A 13,846-nucleotide genomic window follows, 5' to 3' on the forward strand; every position below is an offset into this window, starting at 1 on the left:
AAGTCTCCATGATAGTGATGAATTAATTGTCTTAAGAAATTAATAACTATCATAATATTTTAGATATAATCGATGATGAAAGTAACGTTATTGATAAATGTGAAAGTGATAATATTACGAATAATGATTCGATTTCAGGTGTATACGGTCAAGAGAGACCAGCTCCAGAGTTTCTCTCCCCAGTGCCGATTCGGAAGACTCGAGCCGGATTACAATTCACTTGCGCGGCGCCCACACTGCCGCCTAAAGGACAATCGCCTGATGTTTGGGTAATTCTTTACTTGTATTCAAAATTCTAAGGAAGCAGTGATAGTTTAGTGTTTAGGAACTTGGTCTCTTGATCGAGGGGACCGAGGTTCTAAAACCAGGCACGCACCTTTGATTTGTTGAAGTTATGTGCGTATTATGAATTAATTATCATTAGCTTAAACGGTGAAGGAAAACATCGTGAAGAAACATGAATACCTAAAAAAACAGTTTTCAAACCAATGTGAGGTCTACCAATTCGCACTTGGCCAGCGTGGTGGACTGTGGCCTAATCCTTCTCATTCTGAGAGGAGACCCTTATCCAGCAGTGGGACAGTAATGGGTTTATGATGATGATTCAAATCACCATTCCGTTAATTGATCTATCACACTTTTATTTTTCAATTTCCTTTATACTTATGTTTCAGCTACTAGCTTCCTTAGCTTTATACTTAATTTTAGTTCCACAAGACTATAATTTCCTTCATATTTCCAGGTGTGCAATAGCGACGGCTACGTCGGCCAAGTGTGTGTCCTCACTCTATCACCCAAGCCGCAAGTGACGTCATGCAACGGGGTGTGCAATGCTCGTATCCTTTGCGTTGCTTGCGTACCACCCGCACCGGCTCTGACAAGACAGCAGACTTTGGATATACCGTAAGTGAATTGTGTAAAAGAAGTAAATAAGTAAATAAAGAAATAATAAATAAGAGTAATAAGTAAATATAAGAGTAATAAGTAAATAAAGAAAGTTGAAAGATCATACGATGGCCAATATAGCCAAATCCTATAATCCTATACAGCTGTATAGATAGCTATCTCCAAATAATAGCGGATAAATACATCATAGAAAATTTGTAAAATATTTGAAAAATGAGAGAATGTAGTCCTTTAAACCACAATACTAGAATGCACATTAGTGCTATAATTATAAATGTGTATAATAGTAATGCTGCCGCCGTAAAAATGCTTCTAAATATTTCGGTTGCAATTTTAGAGGGAATCAGAAGTGTAAAATTTGGTATCCAGTAGCGTATCGAAAAAATGTAAAACTATGATATCCACAATTTTCTGGTTCTTAATTTGGTTTCTTCTGAAATTGTTTAACATGTTTAATGATTCTCATTTTTATTAAAGTTTGGTATTATATTTTCAGAAGCACGAGTTCCCTCAGCAGCGCTGGTTCTACCAAGCCTGGGATCAGTATCTCAGATCCTGATGATAGCTGCAAGAATATTCGCCTAGACAGGTAAATGAGGATTAAATGAAAATATTCGTAATTCAAAAGCAAAATGTCATACGACAAAAATATTCTGAACGTAAATTGTTTTGTTCAAAGAATTTAACAATGGTAGAAACAGTAAGGCTACTGTTCTAAACTTCTTCAAAATTCTTCATCTAATAAATATTTGTAGATGGAGTCAGTGCTCTAAATATCTGAATACATAAAACCGTACATTCAGTTTAAACCTCTGTTTAATATTTTTTTTTTAATAATATAAGAGTAGCAGACGAGCATGCAGTCCACCTGATGGTAGGTGGCTACTGCCGGCCATGGTCATCTGTAATCAACCCCAGATAGGATTACGCTACCCCTGAGGACTAAGCTGGAACGCCTCGGAAAAGTATGTATCCCTTACCACACCCTTCAAACCAGAACACAGCACCGCTAACACTGCTGTTATGAGGCAGAAATAGTTGTAGCGATTGTGCCGCCAGAGTCGAACCACAACGGGTTCTACCCTTCAAGCTAGCTATACCAATTCCAGTTCATCATCAAGCGACGACGAAGACGACGGTTCATCAGGCAGCGAGAACCAAGACGGTCAATCCGACCGGAGCCATGAGTCCGCTAGCCTCCGTCTCCACTCCAGCCTCACAGCCAGCCTCGGCAACTACCGCACCACCCTCACCCCCAACCACAGCAAGAGTCTCAGCACCCCTCACACGGGACAAAACATCCAAGTCCACCCTGTGATGAAGTCTAGCTCCAACCCCGCGGTTGATAAGCAAGCTATGGGGATTACATCTGGTGAGTTGGTACCTTCGTATTTTATCTGTATCTTTTATTATATTTACATACTATGAAACTTAGCATTTGGCTTTCTGGATAAAAATAATGAAACGCCTATTTCACTGTTTTTGGAAATTCTACTTCAGCCTTTTAAGTACAGTGGGTTTTTGATTAATTAATTTACTTGTTTCCTTAAAGTAATAATAGCTATATATGATGTGTTAGTTGGTTAAACTTTGTGGGTATTTTTATTACTTCCATCAGAGAAAGATTTTTATATTTTTTATCTAGCTCATTTTCACTATGTTCGAAGGAAATGTCATGGTTTTTGTATTTTCTTAAACACTTTTTGGATTTAAAAATGTTTCACTAACTAGAAATATTTTGTTACATCTAATCTTTCCTATATATAATGTAACTTGCAGTAACAGTAGATTTGTTCTCCCTTTTGATTTAACACAATCAACTTTAAAATATCTGCACTATCCGAAGGCACTATCTCTTTAAATTTAAACTATGACACCTAACCCTATAATTATTTTAGTTACTTACCGTTAAACCTTGTATGCTCTTGTAAGTACGTTTATAGAATAACTGTTCTTTAATCTTTGCAATCGAATGAAATGTGGTGTGTAAATTCTAAATCATTATCTAAAAATTTATAAAAAGTGTCGGGGATATTTTTTTTCAATATTTTATTATTGTGTTGTATCAGCTAAATAACTGTCTTCTCTATAAACGTACTTATTTATCATGTTAGAATAATGAATATTTCGTAACACGATTTTTTTACTATTTTTACATTAACTAATCCTATTTAACTCCATTTCTGTGCAACGTAGTACCTGGACGTATCATGGCTGGTATGAGTTTTATTTCTCTAAATTTTCCGGTGATAAAATTGATTATTTCTAAAATTTCTAAAATAATCCTGTATTCACATAAAATTGAATGGTTTAAATTAGCTTGGTTCATAAATACTTTTCGATTTTTTACCACGCTTTTATTCTCTATAATATAACGCTCAAAATATAATTATCATACTATTATTTTAATTGAAGTATTTTATTGTGCAGGTAAGAAAACGTTGATGTACCTAATTATGAAAAAAAAAATATTTATGTATCATGAATTTTTACTATGAACATTTTGAATATGTCATTGGAATGTTCATATTTCGATTTAAGCTGGATCTATTTTATCTATTTGAGATTTTGATTCTAAATATAAGTAAAAATAATATTTGAAAGAAATATCTTAGCAATATATTTATCACGATTACAATTATTTCGTATTATCGAGAAAAAAAAACATTAGTGACAACATTCAAATTTATTACGAGCTCATCGATAATAATAATAATAACATATTAAAACTAAATTAATTTAATCTGTTTTCTTTCCTTAACTACTCTACACTTTACTATTGTTAATAATTTCTCCCTACAACCATCAATAAATGTAATTCAAAATCCATCTTAATACATACTAGACATTTCTCAGTCGATACTTGTAGGCAATTATTTATCGTTAATTGTGAAAAGGAAACGTTTTGTCTAATGCAAATACCTGAACCATTACAGGTACCCTATCATCACCAACCAGCCGCCAGTCCTCAGAAGACAGTGGTACCACCGCCAACCAGCCCACTATGTGGCTCGGTACCGAGGACGGTTGTATCCATGTCTACAACTGTCTGGATAACATCAGGATTAAGAAGAATAAAGTGAAGTTACAGCATAACTCTGGTGTACATTCTATTGTGTAAGTATGTTTTTTATAATAGGTAGAGGATATGTATATGAATTTTTATAATAGGTATACCATCTGTAATCAACACCAGATAGGAATAGATTCGTACCTGAGGTCGGCCCCAGATGCGCCGCCTGAGGACTAAACTGGAACACCTGAAAAATATGTGTCATTGAACACAACTTTCAAACCGGTACACAACAGCGGTTAACACTGCAGATTATTAGGCAGAAATAGGTTTGTGCAAAAGTTATTGACATTGTCTTCTTTTATGCTTAAACTTTACCTTATCGTTTATTATTAGTTTAACTTCCTACATTAATGATTAATCATTTTTATTTTCCCCTCGCTCGTTTTGTACGATGCTTGAGCGAGAAACACAAAAACCTATCAATTTGAATTCCTTATTGAATTAAACATCTAATAACGTTGCAATTTATGAAACGTGTCACTGTTGGTTAACTTACCAATATTTACTTAGAATTATTTTTATTTAATTGTATTATTTTTTATAATTAATCGGAAATGTTTTTTACAGATTCGTTGAGGGGAAAGTGTTTGTGGCTCTAGGAAATGGGGACCTGGTGGTCTATAGCAGAGATTCTGGTAATTCTGCTTTATATTGTCATATTATTTTTTTGTTAAGAATATATTAGTACATGAGAAAACTGATATTATGCTTACGATACGGTGTCAAACGCCATAATTCATAACTTAAGTAAGGGTATAAAAAGTCTCGTTACCAAATGCCAGGCTACTTTACTAAATCCTAGAACTAAAGACCGAAACTCTACGTCACCCTAGCATAATGCACGAAATCCTAGATAATTTCTCAACAGACTGTCACAGATTTACCTAACTTCAAAAAAAGTAAGACCTCTCCTCCAAAACCAGTGATGAATTGAGAATTGATGGTGAATGATGTCCATGAGATAGTTAGTTTTATTGTTTTAAGTATAAAAAACAAATCCTCATAATCTTTCTATAATATAAATATTACTTAAAAAATGAAAATTCATAACATTTCACTACAAATGTACCCAACCCTAAACCACTCACAAATTCATTAATCTACCCAACCCTGGACCACTCAAAAACTCATTAATCTACCCAACCCTGAACCACTCACCAACTCATTAATCAACCCACCGACACCCCACTTACAAACCAAAACATTCCAGAGAGTTCGTGGTCGGAGCGCGCTACGATCGCGGTGGGGTCGGGCAGCTGCCCCGTGTCCAGCATGCTGCTGTCGGCGGGCCGGCTGTGGTGCGCCACGCACTCCTCCATCAAGATCATCAACCCGCACTCGCTGCAGGTAACATACAGATTCTTTTTTCATAATTATACCTAAACTATGAGGCAGACGGGCTGCCTGATGGAAAGCAGTCACCGTCGGCTATGGACATTTGCAACACCAGAGGAGTCGTCAATGCATCGCCGGCTTTGGAGGAGAGCTCTTTAGATTATGCTCCTTATGAGTAGATTCATGCTCCTAAGTTTATCCTATGTTGCTCATATTGCTTATGTTGAACATATTATCTATGTTGTTCATATCGCTTAATTATGTTGCGCGTGTTGTTGTTTAATATTGGAGTAGCAGACGAGCATACAGTCCACATGGTAAGTAGCTACTGCCGTCCATGGATATCTGCAATCAACGCAGACACGACTAGATTACCACCTAACCGATCACAAAAACGCCGATATCGCTGCGAACTAAGTTGTAATGCCTCGAAAGAGTATGTCTCCCTTGTTACACGTTTCAAACCAGAACACAGCAGAACTTAACACTGTTTTTATCAGGCAGAAATAGGTGCGGCGGTGTGCCGCTGAAGTCAAACTACATAAGGTTCTACACTACAACATTCAAATACGTAAATAAATGATCATAAACATAAAGCAAAATTTCATTTTTTTTTAGAGATTTCGTTCATTAACATAATCAACAAATGAAATAATTTCTTACTTGTTTTTTCACAACTTTTTCTATAACACAGGTGGATGAAACATTCCAAATAAGTTCAGAGACGAAGCCGATAAGTCACATGGCGGTGGCGGGTGGCTCCATCTGGTTGTCGTTGCACAATGCAGCGCAACTCCGCTGCTACAACTCCACTACAAGGGAGCAACTCGCTGAGATCAATATTACTCCGCAAGTTACTAAGATGCTGCATGGTAAGTGTGACACTAATAAATTATTATATTCTAATAATTAACATTGCCTTAAAAATTGTAACTTCATTTGATGGCCCAACCTTTTGTAAAAAATATTATTATTTTCTCAAATATTTCTAATCAAATCAAATATATAGATAATCATTTATTTATCCTTTGTTAAAAATAATTACAATGAATAATAAAATAAGTATCTAATAAAATACTTAAATAAAATAAAAATATAATGCTAAACAAAATTTAAATTAAAAGTAAGTAAAATTCAATTAGAAATAATAATATTAAATTACTGTCAAATGATATTACATTATTAACCTCCTATAATCATATTGAGACGGACTTTTTCAGATCATTTACGTACCAAAAATTACGTTTACAGTTTTACACTTATAACTACAGCACGTCAGTAATTCACTCTTTTTAGGACTTGCTCTAATTTAAGTTTAGTGGTGCCCATAAGCTATGAACACTTATCATTTGGTGGACTACTTCTATCGTAAAAAAAGCTAAAAGCTTTCTACATATTTTTTTTCCTTTTTTTCTTAACATTTCTATTACTTAATCCTCTTTTTAATTCTACAACAGGATGCGACGACATAATCCGCCAGCACAAAGCCGCGTGTCTCCGTGTAACAGCGTTGTTGGCTCACCGCGATACGCTGTGGGTGGGCACCAGCGCCGGAGTGCTGCTCACTGCACCGCTACACAACTCCCCCAACCCGCGCACTGGGGCATTCACTGTGCCACATCTCACTGGTAAGATCAATGGTTGGCCAAAGATTCATAATAAGCTCAGAGACGAAGCCGATCGTTTAGCAGGCTGGATGCTCCATGTAGCTGTCGCTGCACAACGCGTTTCGTTTGACCAAGAGACCGATTGAAATTCAGAATGTTTTAAATTTAGAAAGTGATATTCCTGTACTGTAAAATTCTTGACATGTATAGTCTTAGAGCGATCTGTATTCTATGCATCGATATTACCTTATTTTTCGGAAATATTTATTGGAGTTTATTGGAGTTTACTCCTTAAGAAACGATTTGAGTTATAAGGCCCGGTACGGAAATTTTATGAGGAGTAAAATCAAGTGTAACACGAAAAGTTGAGGCGTAACGTAGAAAGAGACAAACATATATATCCACACTGTTCGAATTCGGAGAGAGGTGAGGGGGCTGAGGGGTTGTTACTAACCACACTTGAATAAAAAACACACTTATCTGTTTCACTGAATATATATTAATAAATTTACAAGGGGCCTCTTATAGTATCTACGAAAGATTCTCAACAGCGTGATTCAACGGCTGTTTTAGCAGCGCCATCTAGTTTAATATTACGGAACTATCATATACAAATTATTTGAATATTGAACACAAATTTGAATATTGAACACACTCTTTACGCGCAACATCAGTGAAGTCACTGAATAGAAATGTCATAATTTTATTTTTTTGTACTAGTGACGTGAAGGAATGCGTTGTATCGGTAAAATAGGTTCACAGACTACATATTAAAAGCATTATTATTTTTAGCCACAAATAAAACATAGATAATTTAAAATAAGCCAAATACGAATATATTAATGATCCATTACAATCCCTCCTTTTTATTACAATCATCATATCCTCTCAAAAAGGAAGTAGCGTTTTTAACCAAAATATGAATCAAGAGTGCTTTTATTAATTTAAAATACAGTAAGTTCAAATCCCATATGAAAGTAATTATTACAATAAAAATAATTAGCAATATATAAAACATTAAAACGTCATTAACTAATTTGTTTACATTTTTGCATAAATTAAGTTATAGGTTTGATCATTTATAAACACTGTGAAAAATATGAACATTGGCGCCATAATATGATTAACAATCTTTTAAGAACGTTTTTAAAGAAGAGTAACATATAAAATCAGTAAGCAATTGAATAAGATATAATATTAGCAAAATAAGTTTTTAACATAAAGAGGCTTTTGTAAGTTACTGATATATCAATTTAACTTATAAAAATGGATGCATAATTGATCAGCACCATCTATCAACGATAAACGGGCAAAATCAAAACAGTATTATTTAATATTTATTACAGAATTATTGCTAATGAATTATGTTCAAAATAAGTTATATAAAATTAGCAATACGTTTTAAATGAATTCTAGAATTATAAAACATTCAGAAACAATCCAAATTACATATAATAACATGTTTATTGAGTCTCATATAAATTGCATCCTTAAATTGCAACAAGGATATTTTATAGATGGCAAAGAAATTATAATTATTAAGTTTTAAGTTATACAAACGTTTAACATTGTTTTAAATATAAATAATTATATTACATTAAAATTTACTTTAATATAAACAATTATATTAAGTTACCATTATAATATTTGGAACCAAAATACATAGATTGATAAACTTGCAAACTTACAATTTATAAAACTTGCCACTAGATGGCGCTATTATACCCATGCGCCCATATATACATCTATATACAACGTACATAAACAGCAACCTAACCATCAAGTTTTAATGTTTTGATTTTAAAGTTTTCTTGTACTTCTATGCATTGATACGTGTATTTTTATGTACTATTAAACAAATCATCAAGTGATTAAAGTTGAAAAAATATTTGAAAATATGCAAGAAATTGATTTAGATGATAATGAAGAAGAATCCAAAAAACACATGGATGCGGTTAATTGGTATTTTCTATTCGATATATATCATAATGTTCCATATTACTTTACAGTATACTTTTATTTCATTTAGTACAGTAGTATTGGTAGTTTTGTATTGATATTAGTATCTAACTAATTATTTCATACAAGACAGTTAATCAGAAAGGAATAATAAGGAGTACTACCATAAAACATTATGACAGCTCAACGTCTTAAGAATAACGATAGTTAACAATGCAATATTATTTTGATACAGGTATTACTTACGGACACACCGGGCACGTGCGGTTCCTCACGATTGTGGAAAACCCAGCGCCACAGAAGCAGCCACCTAAGCCAGCTCAAACCCTGAAGACAAAAACTTTGAGTCGTCGCTCCACTAACGCGGAAAAACTCCAGAAACAAGCGGAGAATACCCAGAACAATAAAGAGACCCTTATCATATCTGGTGGCGACGGGTATGAAGACTTCAGGAGTTCCACCATGACTGAGGACGCCGGCAGAGAGGACTCCACTAATCACCTTCTCCTGTGGAGGGTTTGAACGAATTTCACGGCCTACAGGGTTCTAGCGCAATCCGATTTCGGATTTCTTTTTTCGATGTCATATGTGTTTTACATGTCACGTGTCTCGTTGCAAAGAGCGGGATTTGAGCGGAGCCTAACGATGTAACGATTTTTAATTGTGAATGTTCAGCTTATTATTGTATGACTTGATAACACGTTTTGCGCAGCGCGCGACAAATCTTTGTATGAGATTATTAACGAATAAGGACATGAAATGTCTCGATCTAATGCCATACTTAATGTATTCGCAGTTATTGTATGTGGAATGGTTATTCTAACGTCTTGCAGTATTATTTGAATTGTTAGTGGTATCAGATCTTTATGGCCTAAACATAATAGACTATAGACGTTAATACTGGCAGTTTTAGAATCATACGTGTAACTATCATATCAGATAAAGTGTTAAATGTCCATAATTATATCGCTGTTTAATAAAATTAGTTGTGACGATGTGTATCGGAATTATGAAGATTTGTGTACCTAAGTAATGTTTTAGGTCTCTTTAATTATTCATCAATTTCCATTAGAAGCACATTTCGTCGGAACAATAGAGCGAGGTAATTTATTTCGGATCACACAGCTTCTGTATAAATTAATTTTGAATTTCTTTCAATGTTCATTTCTCGTTTCCATAGATCAGCCATTATTGTAAGCAATTTTAATAATAGTATTCAGTAGATCTCTTTTATAGACGTATTGGAATCGATGTACCTTGTATAGAATCGAAAATTTTCTTGTGAATTGTGGAAAAATAAACAAAATTTTTCGTTTGCTCAAATGATGTCCTAATCAATGTTACCTACACCGTTAAATTGTGAGAGCAAATCAAAAATAGGTATTTTGGAATGTAGGTATATTTATAATAATATTGCAGAATAATAATAAAGAAAAGTCGCACTATATGGTCATTTTATTTAAACCCTTAACCTTTTGATATAATTTTTGGAAAGTAAAACAAACAGACCAAACAATTAGAATTTACAGTAATTAATAACAAATAAAAATATAATATGACTTCGTCAGATTTTTATGTAACAAAATTTATAAAAATGGAAATCAGTCAATACTTCAGTAGATGAGGGTAGGAGCAAAAATGTGTTTAGTGTGAAAATAGATGTGAGTACTTACAGTAGTGAAAATTTTAAAGAAAAAATTGAATTAATAACTTGTTTAATATGAACAATATGAAGGAAGGTAAGTTTTTGTTTTGTTTCTGTTTTACAAGTTTTTGTTTTGTTTCTGTTTTAAAATACAATTACAGAATAGATTTCTGTGTATTCAAATTATTTGATCTGAATATACTGGAAAATGGATTGGTCTACATTGTGGAAGTTACATAGTCTGCATGAAACAATCTACCCTGCTTACTCCTTTTCAGTTAATTATGTTTCCGTAGACAGGGTTTTTTTGTTCTTACAACTAGTATTTTTAGTATTTTAACATAGCCTCAATAATCTTAATAAAAGCTATACCTACGAGTACCTATGTTTTAATGTGATAGATTCTACGTTACTGTAATTAAGTAATTATACAAAAATAATTATTTTTCATGACGGTTTTATAAAAAAGTAAAAATGTAATGCTTAATTTCTTTTTTCAACAACAAAAAGTACGATCTATGCTTATTGGGATAAAAATAAAATGCCAATCAGTCCTTATAGAGACAATTTTATTGATTGCACATATAAATTATACATATTTTGTCGTAGTACAGCCAAATGTCGAAGAGCCTGAGACTCCGTATAATATACATGTAATGAATAATCATTCTTAAAATACAATTAAATTTATTATAATCATTTTCTGAAAATTTAAATAACATTTTACTAAATATACCAATAGAACATTCAACAGCGTTTTTGAAACAGTATTGCTAAATTGATGGAAATACTTATTTAATTAAGATTTAGGTATTTTTTTAGTAATTGTCAGCAACGCCAGCCTTTGCGTTACATCAATTCTTAAAAGCTTTAATTCTATAACTTTTAAAATCTAATCATGTAAGTCAACCATTCAATTACACATATCAGCAATTTGATTTACGAATTCTTCTAAGCGTTCCTCATCAACACCTATATCGTCACTTTTCTTACCTCTACTCACGAAATACGGGTCTATTTGTAGTTGAGCTGCCAATTTTTTCAGTGTAGTTCGTCTTTCTCTTTCAGATTCGTCATCATCTCGTTTTACTTTGTGGCTATCGTTTTTAATAACCAGTAAATCAATAGCAGAACAGATAAGTTCCTTAGCCTTTACAAATTCATCTTTGAGTATTGTAGAATTTCCGATTTTGATATATTCAGAATCCTTCTTGCCTCTAGCAATATAATAAGGATCGTTGCGTACAGATTTCACAAGATCTTCTATGGCTCCACGTCTATCCCTAAATCCTTTGGGTAATTTGAAATTCGTATACTTCTTACCCCTTGAAATAAAGAATGGATCATCTTCGGCGGAGGAGCGAGTATTTCTCTCAATTAAAATATAATGCGGTTCTTCTGCAAAAATTCTATCATCAGACATTGTGTTATGTGCTGTGGGCCTAAAATTTGTTTTTGTAGTAATCGCTTTGTTTCCAGATTTTAGTTGATTAGATGCTGTATTCCTTGTTGGATCGATAAAAAAATTCTCGAGCTGACTAATACGGCCTCTTTGATTCCAAAATGAATCTTGTTCACCCCTTCGCATTCGTGCTAGATTTTCTATGTTGTATTCTATATTATTCATAGCACTTATAATGTTTTCTTTTAAGGCGTATTTCTTTCTACCCCGATTGCCCCAGAATGGATTTGAATTTTCTGCTTTCCAATAACCATATTCTTGTTTATTTCCATGATTACCCCAAGATGTTTCAGTTTCCCTTCTTCCTCTAGTACCCCAAAATGGCTCGTTTTCTTGTCTCCTTCCTCGATTTCCCCAAAATGGTTCTTTCTCATCGCGTCTACCACGATTACCCCAAAATGGTTCATCTTCATCACGCCTGCCTCGATTTCCCCAGAATGGTTCAGTTTCATCACGTCTTCCACGACTGCTCCAAAACGGTGGATCTACAACGACATCTTGAGATTTCAATTTAACTTTACTTCTCCTTCCACGGTTTCCCCAAAATGGTGGTTCCTCTTGCCTTCTTCCTCTATTGCCCCAAAATGGATTATACTCACTGATTTCATCTGAATCTCTTCTCCCTCGGTTACTCCAAAAAGGAGCTGTTAGGTATTTTTCACTTGATTGCATATCTTGAATATATTTAGAGCACGTTTTACAAGAATTATCCTTGTATCCTACATCGTTTGATCTGACGTATTCGTCACTTTCAGAACTCTCACGTCTGCCTCTGTTTCCCCAAAAAGGTTGTTCTTGGGCAAAGTTTGCGTCATCATTATCTTCACTTAGATATTTCTCAAAGCCATTTTGATTTCTGTTGCCCAATTCATGTCTTATATGAGTTGTAAAAAGTTTCTCGATATCTCCCGGTGACCTCTTTGAACGTTCTTTAACTTTACCACCTATTTTCCGAATGTTTTTGTTTATTTTCTTAAGTATTTTTGTATCATTTGCATTTTTACCAAGCACGATCTCATTAGACAATATTAGAAAGAATATTAGAAATAAAACCTTTCTCGGCATTTTGTAACCTGAAACAAGAATAATATCTTTATTAAACTATTGAATATAAATTATTTCGCAAATTTTTACCGTAATAAATACTTTATAATTTTGTTTGTTTTACTTAAATTGATTTGGAATTTGAAAGACGAAAAATCGCAGGAAAATTATTTATTATTGAATACAATCTATCAAAAACTAGATAACTATTCAACCAAACAATAGATAATAAAAAAATCTAAAATTGTATTTTGAAAAATCCAAAATTACTTACATTAATTCCACCGATGAACCGTATATCAAATATTGACCATTATAAATCAATTTTGGGTATCGATAAATGAGAATGGTATCGCACTGGTAAGAGATGGTAGGTAACAGTTCGGTTCTACTGTTCCTGAGCTTCTGAAATTTTCTGAAGGCGACTGCAGCTTTTATAAAGGACTTGTGTGTAGGCGAGATCCCTAGGGCTGCCGGAATGAATTTTGTGTTTTCCTTTTCACTGCTAATTCTACTGGGAACTTGACCGTTATTAAATTAAAACAATGCTCGCTGCGTATTAGATTGGACGTGCCGTAAGGGTTAGTTCTTTGTTAGGAGAAATAGTATTTTTTATTAGATATAGGAGTAGGAATCAAGTATGCAGTCCACTTAGTGGTATAGCCACTGCCGCTCATGTAAATCAGTCATCAAACCAGAAAAGACGGTCGAGGAGTTTGTGGTCCGCCTCGCACGCTCAATGTATGAGCCGGCGGAGGCCGGACCATACTCCCATTTAAAGGGGTTCGCGCCCCTACACGATCGACCACCTG

General features: G+C 33.9%; 2 protein-coding genes across 5 annotated transcripts in view; one reads left to right on the top strand and one right to left on the bottom strand.

Moving 5' to 3' along the window:
* Window positions 1-10,328, top strand: part of LOC140745522 (rho guanine nucleotide exchange factor 17) — a 160,058-nt gene extending 149,730 nt beyond the window's left edge. For 2 of the 4 annotated variants that reach the window (XM_073077432.1, XM_073077430.1), the window contains exons 11-20: window positions 139-269; window positions 743-903; window positions 1,403-1,495; window positions 2,001-2,278; window positions 3,843-4,023; window positions 4,550-4,617; window positions 5,193-5,329; window positions 6,012-6,189; window positions 6,775-6,945; window positions 9,119-10,328. In XM_073077432.1, the coding sequence (XP_072933533.1) occupies window positions 139-269; window positions 743-903; window positions 1,403-1,495; window positions 2,001-2,278; window positions 3,843-4,023; window positions 4,550-4,617; window positions 5,193-5,329; window positions 6,012-6,189; window positions 6,775-6,945; window positions 9,119-9,405 (1,685 nt within the window). In that variant the 3' untranslated portion in view covers window positions 9,406-10,328. Of the gene's footprint in view, window positions 1-138; window positions 270-742; window positions 904-1,402; window positions 1,496-2,000; window positions 2,279-3,102; window positions 3,124-3,842; window positions 4,024-4,549; window positions 4,618-5,192; window positions 5,330-6,011; window positions 6,190-6,774; window positions 6,946-9,118 lie in introns of all 4 variants that reach the window. The other 2 variants (XM_073077429.1, XM_073077431.1) reach the window with 2 other exon arrangements.
* Window positions 10,329-11,199: 871 nt separating this feature from the next.
* On the bottom strand, window positions 11,200-13,426 carry LOC140745218 (neuropeptide natalisin). Its single transcript, XM_073076954.1, has 2 exons — window positions 13,309-13,426; window positions 11,200-13,063 (listed from the first exon to the last, which is right to left on the bottom strand). Exon 2 carries the CDS (start codon window positions 13,053-13,055, stop codon window positions 11,442-11,444), a length of 1,614 nt encoding a protein of 537 aa, XP_072933055.1. The 5' UTR covers window positions 13,056-13,063; window positions 13,309-13,426; the 3' UTR covers window positions 11,200-11,441.
* Between the last annotated feature and the right edge of the window lie 420 nt (window positions 13,427-13,846).

This window comes from Epargyreus clarus, unplaced genomic scaffold (assembly GCF_041222505.1).
Source record: "Epargyreus clarus isolate Ecla_fem2 unplaced genomic scaffold, WU_Ecla_fem_2.2 ptg000010l, whole genome shotgun sequence".
NCBI lineage: Eukaryota > Metazoa > Arthropoda > Insecta > Lepidoptera > Hesperiidae > Epargyreus > Epargyreus clarus.